At 42.5% G+C, this 21,569-nt stretch overlaps 1 protein-coding gene across 1 annotated transcript in view; it reads right to left on the bottom strand.

Annotated features, from left to right (window-relative positions):
* Positions 1 to 287: 287 nt before the first annotated feature.
* LOC126101155 (uncharacterized) overlaps positions 288 to 21,569 on the bottom strand; it is a 102,649-nt gene continuing 81,367 nt past the window's right edge. Inside the window, exon 4 of the mRNA XM_049911848.1 lies at positions 288 to 1,421. Coding sequence (XP_049767805.1) covers positions 589 to 1,421 — 833 coding nt within the window. The 3' untranslated portion in view covers positions 288 to 588. The remainder of the gene's footprint in view (positions 1,422 to 21,569) is intronic.

The raw sequence follows: 21,569 nt of genomic DNA, 5'->3' as shown, positions 1-21,569 counted from the left end.
TTAATTTGCTTCCCGTTAACACTGCTTGATTGTGGCACTTCTGCACTACTTATGTTAGATTTTGTTTGAATTATTCTACAAGAGCTACAGTGGAACAATGTCAACATTGTTACAATGGAAATAATAATGCTGTTTTATTAAAAACTGACACTTCTGCAAAATCTTTAGTAAATTAGTGAATAACAGTTAAAGTATATAGAAGACTGTTGTATTGGATAAATTTTTCAATATTTTGCAGTACTGCTTACGTCCATAGTATAGAACATTGAATGTTTAAAAGAACATTTTGACAAGTAATTACATTATTTAAATAATATGCAATATTTATCCACAATTAGTAGAATGCCATTGCACTAATGGCTGAAATATAATACAAATGAAGAGTACAATTTCTTTAAAAAATTTTACAGACAAAATACACTTTCCTGACTTACCATAATTTCTTGACAATGTAAAATGTTTGCACAAACATTTGATTTGTATAATAAAAATGGCCTATTTAGTTAGTGACAATATACTTAATAAGAAAGATTTATAATGTCTGTTATACTATATCAAATACTATTATACACAGCAGCAGCACATATCTCAGCACACTCCTTTCTGATACCTAAGTGCCAATGAGTTAACTGGTGCAGGTGGCCTCACAACATGTACTGGTGGTCCTGAACCAATAGTTACTGGATCTGCAAAAACCCTTGATTTTGGAGGAAATGGACCTAAACGTTTACTGCCAGCGTTGGTAAGTGGTACAGTCACAGAAACTATGGACTTATTTAATTTTGGTACTTGTGATTGCACTTTGTCCAACCTAACCATAGGACACTTCTGCTCTTTGCGAGAAGCACGCGTACAACTTTTTTCAACTGGCCTGTTAAAAAATGATGCACATTCAGAACTAGTTTTACCAGCACTGACACTCCCCAACAGAGTTTTAAGAGATTTGTCACAGTCTCCAACACCTTTTGCAGATTTAGAATGGCTGGGCATCTTTTTCCTCCTCACAAAATTTACATCCACTTGTCCACTAGCAATATCCATGTCCATTCCACCACGAAGCCGAGACTCATTCCCCTGTCCTGCATTTTTTGTCTGTTCTGTGTCTTCCTTAGCACTATTTATTTTCTTTTCTCCCCCATATGCTTCACTATACAAGTTGCTTGGCGTGATGTAATCCACTTCCCCATAGTCTTTCTCACCTTCTTTGTCATTATTTTGGCGTGATGTAAAACCACAGCTATTACTTTCTGTAAATAGGACAGGTGATGTAATAATTGGTTTTTTATAACTGAAAAAGTCCTCTGCAGCTGGTGGTTGGGGTGGCTCTGATAGCAAGCATATTTCACATCTACTGTGACCTTCATGATCTTCTAGGACTGGCTTTGCCCTGTAGCGGCTGTTCACAACAAAGCGATGAACACCTGTATAAAAAGAAAATTATTTAGTGAACCGAAGAATTAAGTTCCATGATTATTTTAAAGAAAACATAACATTTTATCTTAGTTGTTAATATACTCTTCTTAAGCAAACATGTTCTGTGCCAACATCAACAACATATTTTAAAGTACGTGATTAACACAGTCATCTGTTATAGATTTTGATTTCTGATTTAGAGAGGATCTCACTTGACAATCAAACTCAAAATTTTGATACAACAGACAAAACAGCTGCCTCAAGGACAAAGTAGCAGCAGCAGCAGCAGCATGGGAAAGCTACGTTACAGAGAATCTAAAATAAAATAAAAAAATAAAAAGGTGAGTGCAAATAATAATAATAATAAACCCTGTGGAGTCTCGGGAAAAGAATAGGCCTTCGGTATGTTCTGTCAGTTGTAAAAGGCGACGAAAAGAACAAACCACTAATAGGGCTAACCCCCCTTTTAGTGTGATTAGTTGGTTCAGAACTAATGAAGCCTCGGACAAGCGCTGTCATGGTCGGGGACGACGCTTGAACCCTATGCCCGTCCACAATGGTAAGGACACTGCTAGCCACACGGAAAATGATTTAAATCCAAATAGAGGTGTTTTGCAGGATATGCTTCCTGCAACCACTCTAGAAGGAAAACAAAGACAGAGGATGAGATGGTCAGATGAAGTTAACCGGCACCTCAAGTTCTGTTATTACCAAGCAACAAACTTAGAAACCAACACAACAGGATACAGATCACAAGTGTACACAACATTTATTACCAGATACCCAGAATTAAAATTTGTAACAGAACAACGACTAGCTGATCAGATCCGTGTAATAATAAAAAATAACAGGAGACCCCAGTCAGAATTAGAAAACATCAAACAACAAGTACAACAAATACTGGAACAAAATAATGTGCAATCAGAAGAAGAAGAAGAAAATACAGTAATGGACTCCAACATCCCAGAGCAAACAAACAAAGAACAACACACATCAATTAAACAATCGGAGGAAAACGAAATCTTAAGACAGCCACCACAACAAGCACAAATAGAACACGAAGTGGCACACATGTTAGATATAGAAGAAAAATTTCAGCTGACATATATAGAATACAAAGACACAAATACAGACATTAGACCATTCTTGCATAGACCCTCAAATAACCCACAAGTCGAAACAACAATAACAACTATCAACACAATCATACACAACAAAATAAATGAAAATACAATATAGAAGAGTAACAACTACTGGTTTATATAGGAGCACTCACTACACTAAATATACACACTAGGCAGAGATCAGAACCAACACACACACACACACACACACACACACACACACACACACACACACACACACACACACACTCACACTCACACTCACACACACAGAAAAAACCCACAAAACCAGCATGGCAACACAGGCTACAGATCAGAATAGAAAAACTGAGAAAAGACATCGTGTGGTGTCACCGCCAGACACCACACTTGCTAGGTGGTAGCCTTTAAATCGGCCGCGGTCCGCTAGTATACGTCGGACCCCGTGTCGCCACTGTCAGTGCTTGCAGACCGAGCGCCGCCACACGGCAGGTCTAGAGAGACATCCTAGCACTCGCCCCAGTTGTACAACCGACTTTGCTAGCGAAGCTACACTGACCAATACGCTCTCATTTGCCGAGACGATAGTTAGCATAGCCTTCAGCTACGTCATTTGCTACGACCTAGCAAGGCGCCATTACCAGTTTATATTGAGATTGTTATTACTGTACAGTCAGCCCGATGTTCACCAATTATGGAATAAAGTTAAGTATTACTTCAACTACATACTTTATTTGCTATATTAATTACATTGTAATGTTCCAGACCCCACGCCAATCTGCGTGAGCTTAACGCGTGCCCTTCAGCATCCTCGCATAGTGACTTGGCTGTCTTGCCAAGTCACAACACATCGGACAGCTAACACAATTTATAAGAAATGAAATATCAGACAAAAAATGAAAAAGGTTAGGTAAAATCTCACAACAAGAAGTGATAGAGCAATTAGATGAAAACAAGCAGAAATTACAAGCATTGGCCAAACGACTTAGAAGATACAAAAAAAGTGAAAATAGAAGGAAACAAAACCAAACATTCAACACAAACCAAAAGAAATTTTACCAGACAATAGATAACACACACATTAAAACAGACAATCCACCAAAGATAACAGACATGGAACACTTCTGGAGCAACATATGGTCAAACCCGGTACAACATAACAGACATGCATGGTGGATACGAGCAGAAACAGACACATACAAGATGATACCACCTATGCCTGAAGTGATAATTTTGCAACATGAAGTCACCCGAGCAATTAATTCTACGCACAATTGGAAAGCCCTTGGAAAAGATAAAATAGCATATTTCTGGCTAAAGAAGTTCACCTCAACACATTCACATCTAACTAAATTATTTAACATAAATAAAATAGAAAGAAAAATTCCACACGGGAAATATATATATATTTTAGAGGGAAACATTCCACCTGGAAAAAATATATCTAAAAAGAAAGATGATGAGACTTACCAAGCAAAAGCGCTGGCAGGTCGATAGACACACGAACAAACACAAACAAACACACAAAATTCTAGCTTTTGCAACCAACGGTTGCCTCGTCAGGAAAGAGGGAAGGAGAGGGAAAGACGAAAGGATTTGGGAGAAAGTAAATTGGAAAAAGAAAACACTACATGGCAAGCACCCGTATCATCTAACACAGCCACACACCAATCAAGACGCATCCAACACATGGCTAAGAAAAGGCAATATATACAGTGAGACGGAAGGATTCATGATTGCAATACAGGATCAAACAATAAACACCAGATATTACAGCAAGCATATAATTAAAGATCCCAATACCACAACAGATAAATGCAGACTTTGCAAACAACAAATAGAAACAGTAGATCACATCACAAGCGGATGTATAATACTAGAAAATACAGAATACACCAGAAGACATGACAATGTAGCAAAAATAATACATCAACAACTTGCCATACAACATAAACTAATAAAACAACACATTCCCACACACAAGTATGCACCACAAAATGTACTGGAGAATGGTGAATACAAATTATACTGGAACAGAACCATTATAACAGGTAAAACAACACCACATAACAAACTTGACATCATACTCACCAATAAAAAGAAGAAATTAACACAGCTAATCGAAATATCCATACCCAATACAACAAATATACAGAAGAAAACAGGAGAAAAAATTGAAAAATACATCCAACTGGCTGAGGAAGTCAAGCACATGTGTCATCAGGATAAAGTTGACATTATACCAATTATACTACCAACTACAGGAGTCATACCACACAATATCCACCAGTACATCAAAGCAATACAGCTACATCCAAACGTATATATACAACTACAGAAATCTGTAATTATTGATACATGTTTAATTACCCGAAAGTTCCTAAATGCAATGTAACATATACCGTACAGTTAAAAGGAAGTCACGCTTGATGAAGGTCCGCGTCACTTTCCATTTTTAACCAAACATAATGTCTGAGAAAGGAAAGAAATAATAATACTTTGATAAATGAATAAAGTGCTGTTCAGGAAATTATGATTACAATCCGACAGTGATCAGAAAGACACACTTAAGAACTTTTATTAAAAGTTCTGTTTATCATACAATGAAAGCTCTGTTTACTTTATCACTGGGGTCCATATACAAGCCTGTAACATAATGTCAAGTAGCCAACACAATTTACATAACAAAATTAAATATATCATATACAAATGGTGCCACAACAATCGTTGTTTTTGCATTAGCTATACGAGTTCTTGTGCTCCAGGTTAATGAGTACAACTTAGATTCACATATGTAACTTAGCAAACTGCAAAATTTAAGAAGTAGCTTGTACTGAGCATCTGTATAATATACAAGCTGCAGCAGTACACAGCTAATTTTAATCAGAATATAATTTTATTTAGTGAGCACAGGCATTGCCTTGCACGAGGAACAGAAACTGCTGAAAATTAAAAATGTAGAGCAGCCTTAAGTCACATGTATCTTTCCTTTATTTTGACATGTTCCACTTGATTAACGCAAGTATTTTCAGATCTATGGAAATACTATATCTTATACCATGTTAAAATGAAATAAAATCACAGATTCAACTTACATTAAGCAGCCAAAAGCCACAACTTAAAAATGTTGGGCTTGTATAGCATCGTCATATAATATACCATAAAATGGAGTAAGTTGGTTGTGTACAGTTAACATAAACTCTCTGGTCAGGTACATTTTATGACTAAACAGAAAAACATATCAATCTTGTTCAGCAAATCTGAGCCCTATTGATGCATGTGGAAACTACCTCAAAAAGCCTAATGCAATACAAAAAATGATAATAACACTAAACGGTGGCAAATATCTGTCACTTTTATGGGTGTTACCATACAAGTCTAAAATTCATAACCAATATTAAAATTACCCTATATTGCAAATAAGTGTGGATTAAACAGACCACTCAGCATAACGATATGATTCCTCTTATGTTTACAATTCATTAGAGTACAATATATGGAAAGGAAGATATGCTGTGACTTACCAAATGAGAAAGCGCTGGTAGATAGACACAATTAAAAAAAAACACACACACACAAATTTCAAGCTTTCGCAACCCACGGTTGCTTCATCAGGAAAGAGGGAAGGAGAGGGAAAGACGATAGGATGTGGGTTTTAAGGGAGAGGCTAAGGAGTCATTCCAATCCCGGGAGCGGAAAGACTTACCTTAGAGGGAAAAAGGGACAGGTATACACTCGCACAAACACACATATCCATCCGCACATATACAGACACAGGCAGACATATGTAAAGGCCTTGCCCTTACATATGTCCACCTGTGTCTGCACATGTGCAGATGGACACGCGCACGTGTGCTAGCGTACACCTGTCCCTCCCCCTCCCCATGGCAAGTCCCCACGCCCCCGGGACTGGAACGACTCCCCACCCCCTCCCCCAAAAATCCACATCCCTTTGTCCCCCCCCCCCCCCCCAATGAAGCAACCGTGGGCCGACATGTGTGTGCGTGTCGCATGTGTTTAAATAATGCCACCATGTCCTCCACAAACTTGTTGCTAATGAGCTATAAAGAGCCCTACAAGGGGAGGGGGGGAGAGAGAGAGAGAGAGAGAGAGAGAGAGAGAGAGAGAGAGAGAGAGAGAGAGAGACATCAAAACTTACTAAGAGATCCCACAATTGCTAAGAGTTTTCAGGCGACCTATGAAATCTTCAGAGTTTCAAATATGATAGTCACATTTGCCCATGAGAGGTCTCAATACTTACGTCAGATATTTGCCAACAAAATAAGTAAGTTATCCTATGTTATTTACAATGGGACAGAGAGGCACCCCATTCTTATGGATCTTGGGTAGTCCAATATTCTAGGACGAACTGCAGCCTACTGACACAAACCGTTAGTGATTTGCACTGGAATCGAGCTCTCCCTAATGAGTTCCAAAGTCTCTCTCTGGATCCTACCCTTCAGATCACTTTTTAATTTACTGTACGCTGGATCATCGAGCAGTTTGTATAGCTTGCTAATATATTTTGTGCATGAGAGAAGCACAGTACCATTTCCTAATCCAATTCCCTCAGCATTGCCTGATTTCATTCAACTTGTAGTAACACTGTTCACGTTACGTCGCACTTCACTTAGCGTAGACCGGGACTGTGTCCTAGGCATGCCCGATGTTGACTGACTGCGCACGGCCTGTCCTGCCGGAGTTGTTCTTGTTGTTACGCCGGCAGAGGTCGCGTCCGAATTCTCGCGTGCCCTCTGGTGGACGGGACTCTACTGGCGGCAACTACCGTCCGTGACGCGCCGTGCCCATGTGCGCCTCCCGCGATCTTTCTGGTGGCTACTACACTCCTCCTCCTTCGGGGGGGTGAAGCCACTGTGATCCACTGCGTCGGAAGGTGGAGCGTCGGGCAGGAGCGATGACCTCCACATCCATTGGATGGCCGGAGTCGAGGGGATCTGCCAACCCTCGAGCTGGAACCTTCGAATACGGCTGGAAGTGACCCACACGAAGAGGCCCCCGTCGTCCCACAACCGGAGCCCGGGACAGCACGGGCGAAAAGCTGTCGAAGTCTGGATCCTGTTCCACCTCAGGAGGGGCAAGACCCAGTGGCGGGGACGAAGGGGAAGGGACGACCACAGGGGAACTAGCCCCCTGCGAAACCGGGCCGGCTAGGGGGGCCGGCTCTCGCTGGGGCATCTCGAATGACGGCGATGCCGGTGCTGGAGCCACTGGAGGCTGCCAAGGCTGAGAACCATCGCAGTGTGGCAGAGTCACAGCGGGGAGAGGAGGTAACGTCCCCTGTGAAACCAATACAGGTGCCGGCAATGGGGAAGCCGGTGTCCGAGAGGTCGGAGGGTGGGTGCCCGAACGTGGACGGAGCTGATTTTGGTGACGACGTACCACCCGGTCCCCCGCCTGCAAGGTATAGAGCCGGCGGCCATGGCGGTGCAGGACCACCGCCGGTATCCAATGTGGATTGCGACCAAACCCACGGGCCCAGACTGACATACCCAGTGGAAAGCCAGGTACTCCATTTTGTGAAGACTGGCGAGGACCAGGCTGGAGGAGGTGCAGCAGAGTCCTAGGTTGACGCCCATGGAGGAGCTCTGCGGGGCTGCGGTCTCCCATTGGTGTGGTCCGGTATGCCGTCAAGAAAAACGTCAATGCTTCCTCTGCAGGAAATTCGTGCACATACTTTTTCATCTGCGTCTTAAAGGTGCGCACCATGCGCTCAGCTTCCCCATTCGATTGTGGATGGAAGGGGGGAGAGCAAACGTGCCGAATACCGAAGCGCCTACAAAAATCCTGGAAGGTCTGCGAAAGAAACTGCGGTCCATTGTCCGAGACCAGGGTTATTGGCAGACCTTCCACAGAAAAGATTTTTGCTAGTGCCTGGATTGCAACTTCTGAAGTGGTTGAGGAGCAGCGAACCACATATGGGAATCGGGAATAAGCATCAATGACAATGAGCCAAAAGCCATTGAGAAACGGGCCCGCAAAATTGATGTGAACACGTTCCCACGCCTGGGTTGCCGGCGGCCATGAAGAGAATGCTGCCCTGGGACAAGCTTGTTGGCTCGCACACTGGGAACAGGCGGCCACCAAGTGCTCAATTTCTCTGTCAATACCGGGCCAGTACACATGTCTGCGAGCCAAGGTTTTAGTACGGGAAACACCCCAGTGCCCCGCATGTAATAACTTGAGGACCTCCCTTCGTAAACTTGCAGGAACAACCACGCGAGGAGCTGTATCATCGGTAGCCAGAAGGAGAACTCCTTCCAAGACTGAGAGACGGTCTCGTAGAAGAAAATAATTACGAAGAGGGTCCGAGGCCCGGCCCGGAGGGCGGGACGACCACCCCTGCTGAATGAGGCGAACTACTTGCCGGAGAACCGGGTCAGCCGCCGTTTCCCTGGCGACTCGAGAACTAGTGATCGGGAAGCCATCAACCGCTTGGCGGGACGCCACATCCAAATGAAAACACATAATCTCCTCTCGATCAAATGTAGGGTCCGGGCCCACCGGAAGACGGGAAAGCGCGTCGGCGTTGGCATGCTGGCCTGTAGGGCGAAAACGAATGTCATAATGGTACTTAGAGAGGAACAAGGCCCAGCACTGTAGTCTGTGGGCTGCCCTATCCGGAATCTGAGAGGCGGGGCCAAATAACGATATTAACGGCTTATGGTCAGTGATTAACTGAAACTTCGTGCCATACAAGAAAGGGTGAAACTTGGTAACAGCGTAGACAATGGCCAAAGCCTCTTTTTCCACCTGGGAGTAATGGGCCTGCGCGGGACTAAGCGTTTTCGACGCAAACGCCAGTGGTTGCTCGGAACCATCTGCGTTGCGATGGGCCAGGACCACCCCCACCCCATACTGCGAAGCATCCGTAGCCAGGACCAACGGCTTATGGGGATCAAAAGTAGCCAAACAAGGGGCTGACGTGAGGAGGCCCTTCAACGAGGTGAACGCTCGCTCACATGCAGGCGACCAATCAAAAGGAACACCCTTGTGCAGAAGGCAGTACAGGGGGTGGGCTTCAGTGGAAGCCCTGGGAATGAACCGGTGGTAATAGGCAATCTTGCCTAAAAAAGCTTGTAACTCCTTCAGTGAAGTGGGCCGAGGAAGGTTGACGATACCGTGGACCAAACTTCCTAGTGGCTGGATGCCGTGCCGAGATATGGTGTAGCCCACATACTCAATGGACGGTTGGAAGAAGGTTGACTTATGCAAGTTGCAACGCAAGCCCACAGACCTGAATTTGAGAAAGAGGGTGCGAAGGTTGTGCAAGTGGTCCGTCGTGCTGCGGCCCGTGACAATGATGTCATCCAGGTAATTAATACAATGAGGGATTGTCGACGTGACATGCTCAAGATAACGCTGGAATATCGCCGGGGCACTGGATATCCCAAAAGCCAACCGCTGGTATTGGTAAAGGCCAAACGGGGTGTTGACGACTGCCAGCCATTTGAAGTCCTCATCAAGTGGTATCTGATGATAAGCCTCTGACAGATCGATTTTCGAAAAATAGTGGCCTCCCGCCACGGCGGAGAACAATTCATCAGCACGAGGCAAAGGATAGGTGTCCACCACCAATTGCGAATTAATGGTGGCCTTAAAATCGCCACAAAGACGTAATTTTCCCGAGGGCTTCTTGACAATAACGAGGGGCGAAGCCCACTCACTGGAAGAAATGGGAAGAACGACCCCTAGGGCTGTCAGCCGGTCGAGCTCTTCCTTTACCTGAGGGCGGAGAGCCAAGGGGATCTGCCTCGCGCGTAGAAAACGCGGGCGAGCAGACGCCTTCAACGTTAAGTGAGCTTCAAAATCTGAAACACGCCCCAGGCCCTCCTCAAAAATATCTGGAAAGACTGAGATCAAAGATTCCAATGAGTGATAGGGAACGTCTTCGGAGACCAACTGTATGGTGTCAGCGATAGAAAAACCGAAAGCTTGAAAGGCATCCAGGCCAAAAAGGTTAGCGGAGCTCGCATCACTGACAACAATAAAAGTAACAGGCCGAGTGACTGATTTGTAAGTCACGTCGGTAGTGAATTGACCCAGGAGGGGAATGAACTGTTTACCATAACCGCGTAGACGCCGGTAAACTGGCGCCAACGGGGGCGATCCAAGGTCGGAATAAGTTTGTGCATTCAACTGCCGCGCCCGTATCTACCTGCAGTCGTAACCGGCGCGACCGAACCGACACCTCGATAAAGAGTTTGCGTGCCGATGCGTCAGGAGCCTGGCCCGATGAAACTTCCTGAATGTCAACGTCCATGTCCTCTGTACTTGCTTCCTTCGATTCCTTTGAGGCTGAGCGGCAAACTTTAGCAATGTGACCGTTTTTATGACATTTGCGACAAACGGCCCAACGCTGGGGGCACTTTGACCGATCGTGATGTATATAGCACGACGCACAGGACGGCAACAGGGGCCGGCGGCCGGAATTTTGTTTACGCGCCGCGCGGGAGCGGCCGTAACGGCCGGATTGTACCGCTCGCACGTCGTCCACCCCGGACACAGTGGACGCGGCCGCGCCGCCCTGAACCTCCGCGACGTCGCACCACGCCTCCAGCTGTTGACCTGCTGCGTGAGAGACTTCATACGATTGAGCAATGAACAGGACTTCCTCGAGGGAAGGGTCTTCTAACTGCAGGGCCCGTTGCCGGACCTCCCGATCAGGGGCCGAACGAACAATGACGTCGCGGACCATAACATGGGCATACGACTCCCGCGACTGCTCCGTGACAAAATGACACTTGCGACTAAGACCGTGCAGGGTAGCGGCCCACGCCCGGTAAGACTGATGGGGCTGTTTCTTGCATTGATAGAACTCGACCCTAGCCGCCACAACATGCGTGCGGCGGCGATAATATGAAGACAGCAATGAACACAATGCGTCAAACGACAGGGACGAGGGTTCCTGCAACGGCGCTAGCTGCCGCAAAACTTGATACAGCGAGGGAGATATCCAAGACAAGAAGAGAGCACGACATACCTCCGCATCGGCAACATGAAACGCCTGGAAATGCTGCCGAAGGCGATGTTCATATGCGTCCCAATCCTCTGTCGTCTCGTCATACGGGGGAAAGGGAGGAGGGAACTGCGCCGGAGCAGACGGCGTGGAGAGCAACGCCGGAAGCACTTGTTTCATGGTAGCCATGAGCTCAGTCTGCTGCGCAACCAAAACCCGCACCAAATCCTCCATGCCGTGGAGAAACTGCGAAACCGGAACAACGACGCAACACGCGAAAGAACGACCCTACTCGTCGCCAATTGTGTAGTAACACTGTTCACGTTACGTCGCACTTCACTTAGCGTAGACCGGGACTGTGTCCTAGGCATGCCCGATGTTGACTGACTGCGCACGGCCTGTCCTGCCGGAGTTGTTGTTGTTCTTGTTGTTACGCCGGCAGAGGTCGCGTCCGAATTCTCGCGTGCCCTCTGGTGGACGGGACTCTACTGGCGGCAACTACCGTCCGTGACGCGCCGTGCCCATGTGCGCTTAACTTTTTTTTGATATTCATCTTAGAACCTCATTTTGAGACGCAATCCATTCTGTTCAACGGTTCTACCAAGTCCTTTGCTATCTCTGACAGAATTACAATGCCACCACCACCAAACCTTAAAGTGTTTATTTTTTCTCTAAATTTTAATTATTTTTGCAAATTTCTACCTTTTATATATATATATATATATATATATATATATATATATATATATATACACACACAGCTTATTCAATGTACGGATTGAAATAAATGCTGTATTACTCAATTTAATGCCCTTCGTACGCTAGAGCTGCATTCTGGTTTCTGTTGAAGTTGTTGATTTCTATGCAGTGCCTTTTTAATGAACATTCCTAATAACTTCAGGATTTCAAAAAGAGTATTCCAGTCAACATTGGCACATGTTTTCTTTACTTTTATAAATGTAGGTTTGCCTTTATCAAATTAGCTTTTAAGTCTTAGTATCAATATTGCCTTGCACATTCTACATTTCTCCCGAACCCAAACTGATCTTGCCCAAGGATGGCTTCTACAACTCTTTCCATTAGTATTTTGCAACCATGACTTATCAAAGTGATGAAGGTGGTAAATACCACTTTTGTGTATTTTGGCAGTATTGGCATTGGAATTTCAACACAAGTGCGACACTTGTCTTTAAATAATTTGCTTGTTTACTGTTAATAGGTATGTAATACTGAACTGTCACAACTCTGTGCACCAAAAAGCTAAATTCCGGATCTCGGTCCAGACAATCTGCTAAAATAATTCTCAAGACTGAGTGATGCAAATTATTTTAAAGAAGAAAAAATCTCAGCTGACTATGAAACATCTTAGTTAACAGTGAAAATTCCCGGATTGCATAATAAGTCAAATAAAGGAAAGGGAAGGTAACTACTCGCCTACAGCTGTCTGATGTGTGATACTTAGAAACACGCAATAGCTGCTCACTTGCATAGTTCAGAGAAACTTGTGCTGTAAAGGAGTATCCAAATGGCATGTGTAGTGAAGCAGTTGTTGAAATCATTCGTGTTGTGGTGCACACCATGTTTTGCTAACTGGACACTGAAGGCTGTAGCTTGCCACAGTTGACAGTGGTCATTTATGTGAACAGACAGTTAGTTACTTGTCATGCACATAGAATGCTGCTCATTAATTAAACCTTACAACCATGATCCCATCCCAGAAGTCTAACAGAAGCTTCTGAACTGGACATCCAGCAGCACCTCAAGGACTTAGGTCGACACCACAAACCCAACCCTACAGCTCATCCCCCTTCTGGCTGGGTACAATACTCCCACAGCATGAACCACTGCCTTTGTTGAGCAACACCTCCAAACTATTGCCCGTTACCTGTCATCCAACATTCAAGACACTGCTCACTTCCTTCACTGCCTTTCCACAGTTCCTGTTCCATTACCACCACACTCCTTGTTGGTCATCATGGATGCATTCTCATACATCACACTCCCCTTGCCTGACTGACTGCACAAGTAGTCCCACAATCACAATTCAATTAGTCAGAGTGCAGTGCAGACCAGTCTGAGGGTACAACCTCGCATACCATGTCCAAACTGCCGAGTCTTTGTCCAGGCGGACAATGTTCTTAACTCATTTGCTACATTAGCATTAAGGTGTGGCTTGCACATTCAAGAAACTATCGTTGTGCTTGGTGTCAATCCTTATCAGATAAGGGCAGTCTAGTGGTATTACCTCAGAAACTGTTTTCTGTTGTACTTGTTTAAGGTATCATGTAATAAAATCCGTCTTTTTTTTTTTTGGGTGGGGAGGGGGAGGGGGGGATACCTGGGCACATTTATTCACTGTAGCGTGCACATCCCACAATGGGACTGAATACTATTCTATATGTTTGAGTTGCTATGAAGATTCACTTAAGTGATATTGATAGGCCATGAACTTTGGTAAACACAATAACAACAACGATCAATATTGTTACTGTAGCATTGTTGTGGACACTACAGTCATTACTGCAATTCAATCAGGTACACAATAATCGGGTTATCTTACTTCCAGGCAATTTATAATCTTAAACATCAGTTACAATGAAAGTGTTTTGTTGTTCTCATTAATATAAATTTGTGTAGAAGCTGAGGCTATTTGCCAATATCAGTGACCTATCATGATGTAATCTGTGACACATTTTGCAACATTTTAGCACACACAATTATGCAGTTTCTGCACAGCTGCAATTCTTGCAGAGCTACATATTACACAACATTATTATGGTGCGTGGGTCACCAGTCTCAAAAGGAAGAGTCGTGTTTGTTGATTTCACTAGCTCTAATCCTGACTGAGGAGACCTAAAAGCTGAATCTTTAATTCTGAACATTATTGTTTGTTTGGTACCATATTTGAAGTGAAAGTGTTAGTATTTAAACTTAAACCCAAACTCTTGCTGATGTACTCAACACGTAGTTTCAGAGTCAGCCAACTGTCAGAACTATCATAGTTAAAGAGATGCAAAGCTGCATTTGCTGATAAACCAAAACATTATGACCTCTGCCCACCATGACCCTTGATGCTGCTTGGTGGCACTGCGGGCATGTGATGCAGTAACAAAAGTATATAAATGGGGCAGAAACGGACATGGGATCACCCTAGCAAAGATACGGGCTGCAAACACGGAAATCCACCAAGATAAGTGACTTTGACAAAGGGCAGATTATTATTACACAGAGACTGTGAATGAGTATTTCAAAACTACATCTATGAAAAGAGGTAGAAGTACTGTGACTCTACCACTAGGCACTAAATGGCTGGGCGTCCAGGACTTTTCACAGAATGTGGTGTTTGGAGGCTTGTCTGCTCTGTAAAGTAGGGCAGATGGTGATCTGTGGCCTCTATGCTGGTGCATGCACAAATATTTTGGAGCACACCATTCATCGTACATTGTTGATTATGGAGCTCCGCAGCAGACCACCTCTACATGTTCACATGTTGACTGAATGACACTGTCAATTACGATTGCAGTGGGCATGGGATCATCGGAATTCTACTGTCGATCAGTGGAAATATGTTGGCTCTTCAGGTGAATCACTTTTTTTTTTAATACTAGGTCGCTGTTCCTCTCCACAAACACTGTCATTGAAGTAAATGGCGACTAAAAGCGTGCAGCGCATCATGGACACAGGCTGGTGGGAGCAGTATTATCCTGTGGGAGACATTCTCCTGCGCTTGCATGGGACTGGTGGTAGTATTCGAAGACACACTGACAGCTATGAACCACCTGGATCCCTTATATGTCTTCCCTGATGGTGATGTCGTCTTTCAGCACTATAATTGTCTGTGTTTCAGACCCAGAACCATGCTACACTGTTTTGAGAAGCATTATAGTGAACTCTTGTTGATGTCTCAGTGACCTAATTCGCCTGATGCGAATCCTATGAAATCTATTTGGGTCACTATCGGGTGTCATTGCTGCATACGCATATCAGCTGCCCATCATTTACATGAATTACATGACCTGTGCATAGACATCTAATTCCACACACCTCCACAAACCTATCAACAAACTATCAGATCCCTGATATGCACAATCAGTGATGTATTTCATTTCAACAATTGACACACAAGCTATTAAGCAGATAGTCATAATGTTTTGGCTCATTAGCGTACATTTCTAGCAATGTGGGGAATAAGAAAAAGAACTATCACCCACAAAACCTGAAAAATTACAAAATCAAATATTATAAACTATGGTGATTAATTGCTGTTGTATTGTAGTGAAAGTTGGATACATAAAAACAATGACGACAGTAAAATACAAGCAGCAGAGAAGAGATTCTTGACGAGAGCGAAGAGTGACTTAAGAAAAGTTTTTAATTAAGAACTAAAAACAAAATATCGATAATTATGAACAAGCTGCATTGTGGTCTTCAATATGATGCCATTCTCTATACTAGTCTCTCCTGTGCAAATATCTTCATCTCTGCATAACTACTGCAACCTACATCCACTTAAATCTGCCTGATTCTCCTGCAAAAATTTTATCAGCCATCTCACACTTCTCTCCATAGCTAAATTAACTACTCTTGCTGCCTCAGAATGTGTCCTATCAGCCTTCTATCTATCCCTTCTTCTAGTCAAATTGTCCCATAAATCTCTTTTCTCTTCAATCTGATCCAATATCTCTTACTCTATCTACCCAGTTAACCTTAAGCGGCATTAATTTTCAGAATCTTCTTCTCTCTTCTTATCAGTATTGTTTATCCTTTGTGTTTCACTACCAAGTAAAGCTATAGCCCAGACAAATACTTTCATAAATGGCTTCCTAACACTTCAGTTTCTATTAGAAGTCAAAATATCTCTCTTGTTCAGAAAAGTTTTTCTTGCTTATACCAGTCTAAATTTTATATCCTCTTTACTTCAGTCATTCTTAATTTTCTGCTCTCAAATAGCAAAACTCATCAACTAACTTTAGTGTCTCACTGCCAGATTCCTTCACAGCACTTTATTTAATTTGCCTATACTCACCATTATTCTTATCTTATCTTTGTTGATGTTCATCTTATAATCTGTTTTTGAGACACTATCATTTTATTCAAACTGATCCTGTGTCTTACCATTTCAGACACAATTACAATGTCACTGGCAAATTTCAAGATGTCGAAGCTTTTTTCCTTCTCCCTGAATTTTTATTTCTTTACCAGACGTCTCTTGGTTGTCTTTACTGTTTCCCCAGTGTACAGTAAATAGAGATAGATATAGAGACCTACTGCTGCATTTCACTTCCTTTTCAATTACTGCTTTACTTTCATGTCCTGTATTTTGTCACTGATAACTTTGCAATACCAAAGAGTGTATTCCAGTCATTATTCTAACCCCCATGAACCACGGACCTTGGCGTTGGTGGGGAGGCTTGCGTGCCTCAGCGATACAGATAGCCGTACCATAGGTGCAACCACAACAGAGGGGTATCTGTTGAGAGGCCAGACAAACGTGTGGTTCCTGAAGAGGGGCAGCAGCCTTTTCAGTAGTTGCAAGGGCAACAATCTGGATGATTGACTGATCTGGCCTTGTAACAATAACCAAAACGGCCTTGCTGTGCTGGTACTGCGAATGGCTGAAAGCAAGAGGAAACTACGACCGTAATTTTTCCCCGAGGGCATGCAGCTTTACTGTATGATTAAATGATGATGGCATCCTCTTGGGTAATTTTGCACAGAGCATAACTTAATCATAGATAACACTTGGTTTAAGAATCGTGAAAGAAGGTTGTATACATGGAAGAACCCTGGAGATACTAAAAGGTATCAGATGGATTATATAATGGTAAGACAGAGATTTAGGAACCAGGTTTTAAATTGTAAGACATTTCCAGGGGCAGATGTGGACTCTGACCACAATCTATTGGTTATGACCTGTAGATTAAAACTGAAGAAACTGCAAAAAGGTGGGAACTTAAGGAGATGGGACCTGGATAAACTGAAAGAACCAGAGGTTGTACAGAGTTTCAGAGAGAGCATAAGGAAACAATTGACATGAATGAGGGAAAGAAATACAGTATAAGAAGAATGAGTAGCTTTGAGGGATGAAATAGTGAAGGCAGCAGAGGATCAAGTAGGTAAAAAGACAAGGGCTAGTAGAAATCCTTGGGTAACAGAAGAAATATTGAATTTAATTGATGAAAGGAGAAAATATAAAAATGCAGTAAGTGAAGCAGGCAAAAAGGAATACAAACGTCTCAAAAATGTGATCGACAGGAAATGCAAAATGGCTAAGCAGGGATGGCTAGAGGACAAATGTAAGGATGTAGAGGATTATCTCACTAGGGGTAAGATAGATACTGCCTACAGGAAAATTAAAGAGACCTTTGGAGATAAGAGAACCACTTGTATGAACATCAAGAGCTCAGATGGAAACCCAGTTCTAAGCAAAGAAGGGAAAGCAGAAAGGTGGAAGGAGTATATAGAGTGTCTATACAAGGGCGATGTACTTGAGGACAATATTATGGAAATGGAAGAGGATGTAGATGAAGATGAAATGGGAGATACGATACTGCGTGAAGAGTTTGACAGAGCACTGAAAGACCTGAGTCGAAACAAGGCCCCCGGAGTAGACAACATTCCATTGGAACTACTGATGGCCTTGGGAGAGCCAGTCCTGAGAAAACTCTACCATCTGGTGAGCAAGATGTATGAAACAGGCGAAATACCCTCAGACTTCAAGAAGAATATAATAATTCCAATCCCAAATAAAGCAGGTGTTGACAGATGTGAAAATTACCGAACAGTCAGTGTAATAAGCCACAGCTGCAAAATACTAACATGAATTCTTTACAGACGAATGGAAAAACTAGTAGAAGCCGACCTCGGGGAAGATCAGTTTGGATTCCGTAGAAATACTGGAACACGTGAGGCAATACTGACCTTACGACTTATCTTAGAAGAAAGATTAAGGAAAGGCAAACCTACGTTTCTAGCATTTGTAGACTTAGAGAAAGCTTTTGACTATGTTGACTGGAATACTCTCTTTCAAATTCTGAAGGTGGCAGGGGTAAAATATAGGGAGCGAAAGGCTATTTACAATTTGTACAGAAACCAGATGGCAGTTATAAGAGTCGAGGGACATGAAAGGGAAGCAGTGGTTGGGAAGGGAGTAAGACAGGGTTGTAGCCTCTCCCCGATGTTATTCAATCTGTATATTGAGCAAGCACTAAAGGAAACAAAAGAAAAATTCGGAGTAGGTATTAAAATCCATGGAGAAGAAATAAAAACGTTGAGGTTTGCCGATGACATTGTAATTCTGTCAGAGACGGCAAAGGACTTGGAAGAGCAGTTGAACGGAATGGATAGCGTCTTGACAGGAGGATATAAGATGAACATCAACAAAAGCAAAACGAGGATAGTGGGATGTAGTCGAATTAAGTCGGGTGATGCTGAGGGAATTAGATTAGGAAATGAGACACTTAAAGTAGTAAAGGAGTTTTCTATTTGGGGAGCAAAGTAACTGATGATGATCGAAGTAGAGAGGATATAAAATGTACACTGGCAATCGCAGGAAAGCGTTTCTGAAGGAGAGAAATTTGTTAACATCAAGTATAGATTTAAGTGTCAGGAAGTCATTTCTGAAAGCATTTGTATGGAGTGTAGCCATGTATGGAAGTGAAACATGGACGATAAATAGTTTGGACAAGAAGAGAATAGAAGCTTTCGAAATGTGGTGCTACAGAAGAATGCTGAAGATTAGATGGGTAGATCACATAACTAATGAGGAAGTATTGATTAGAATTGGGGAGAAGAGAAGTTTGTGGCACAACTTGACCAGAAGAAGGGATCGGTTGGTAGGACATGTTCTGAGGCATCAAGGGATCACCAATTTAGTATTGGAGGGCAGCGTGGAGGGTAAAAATCATAGAGGGAGACCAAGAGATATACACTAAGCAGATTCAGAAGGATGTAAGTTGCAGTAGGTACTGGGAGATGAAGAAGCTTGCACAGGATAGAGTAGCATGGAGAGCTGCATCAAACCAGTCTCAGGACTGAAGACCACAACAACATCAACAACAACAACAACAACAACAACAACATTCTCAACTGTTTCTTTCTAAATCTACAAATGCTGATGTGGATTTGTCTGTTTTCTAAGATAAGATAGAGCTTCAGTATTGCTTTCCTTATCCCTATATTTCTGCAGAAACTAAAATGCCCTTCCCTCAGGTCATCGTCTATCAATCATTTCATCCTTTTGTAACTAATCAGTATCAGTACTTTGCAATCACGAATTTTTAAACTGATGGTTCAGTAGTTACACTTGTATTCTTTGTTACTGAGTTTATTACATGCTTCTTTAAGTATGACATTTCACATGCTTCATGTATCCACATTCGATGTGGAACGGTTTTTTCACAGTTCTCCCAAGGATTTCAATAATTTTAAATGTGGTCACAACCCTAGGTGCCTTTTATTTTACTTAGCTGCAGTATTAACACACCTATCTGAAGGGTTAGAAATAGCTGTGCATGTAAAAACAATCTTATTATGCCCTTCTTATAACAGTAGCACATCCCATCTAATATTCTTCAACTTTCTCTTCCCTTTTCATAATAATGTCAAATTTTATTTCCTTTACATAGCCATTCTACATTTTATTTCCACTTTTCTGTCTTTCTCTCCTTAATCAGTACTGGTTTTCCACCAGAACTGTTTATGTTCAAACACCTCCTCCCCTTTTTTTCCAATTTTTTTTTTTTTCTATAGGTGGCATTTACATTCCCATAGTCAAGCAGCTTTACATTTGTCTCATTTTAAAATTTGTAACACTCTTTGGTTGTTTCAGCTTGGCCTATTACTATGTCCTTAATTTTCTATTTGTCTGTCCATTGCCACTGTCCCCGAACATTTACATTTACATTTATATCTACATCTCCATCTCCATCATGTGAATACTCTGCAATTCACAATTAAATGGCTGACACAGGATTCAGTGAACCACCACCAAGTTATTTCTCTACTGTTTCACTCTCAAACAATGCGCAGGAAAAAAACAAGCTCTTCAGTCTTTCTGTGAGAGGTCTAATTTCTCTTATTTTATCATGATGATCATGTCTCCCTTTATATGTGGGCGTCCACAGAATATTTTTCAGAATCAGAAGAGAAAGTTAGTGGTTAAAATTTCAAGAGAAGATCCTGCCACAACAAAAAATGCCTTTGTTTTAATGACTGCCACCCCAATTCATGTATGATGCCTTGGCATACTCTCCCCTATTTCGCAATAATGCAAAACGAGCTGCCCCTCTTTGAACTGTTTCGATGACTTCCATCAGTCCCACATGATGCGGATCCCACACTGCACAGCAAAACTCCAGAAGAGGACAGACAAGCATGGTGTAAACAGTCTCTCTAGTAGAGATGTTGCACTTTCTAAGTGTTCTGCCAATAAATCACAGTATTTGGTTTGACTTCCCCAAAAGAGTATCTATGTGATCATTCCAGCTTATAACTGCCAAGTATTCAGTATAATTCACAGCTTTTAGATTTATGTGGTTCACCAAGTAACCGAAACCTAGTGGATTTCTTTTAGTACCCATGTGGATGACATCACACTTTTTATTATTTAGAGTCAAATGTCACTTTGCACACTATACGAATATCTTTTCTACATCATCTGATGACTTTACCAGAAGTTAAATGACAGCATCATCTGCAAACAATACAATAGGGCTGCTCAGATTACCTCCTAAATCATTTATGTAGATCAGGAACAGCAGAGGCCATATAACACTTCCTTGGGGAACACCTGATATTACTTTTGCTTCACTCGACAACTTTACACAAATTATTAAAAACTGAGACCTTCCTGACAGGAACTCATAATCCAGTCACACATGCAATTTGATTCGAAGTAAACCATGAGAAACAGTGTTGGAAGCCTTCTGTATATTTAAAAATATGGAATCAATCTGACACCCCCTCCTGATAACACTCATTACTTCATGAGAATAAAGAGCTAGTTGTGTTTCACAAGAATGATATTTTCTGTATCTCTGATAACTATTTGTCAATAAATCATTTTCTTTGAGGTA

The sequence above is a fragment of the Schistocerca cancellata genome, chromosome 9, assembly GCF_023864275.1.
Source record: "Schistocerca cancellata isolate TAMUIC-IGC-003103 chromosome 9, iqSchCanc2.1, whole genome shotgun sequence".
Lineage (NCBI taxonomy): Eukaryota > Metazoa > Arthropoda > Insecta > Orthoptera > Acrididae > Schistocerca > Schistocerca cancellata.
The sequence above is the reverse complement of the archived record's forward strand: the minus strand, read 5'-3'. Positions and strand labels throughout refer to the sequence as shown.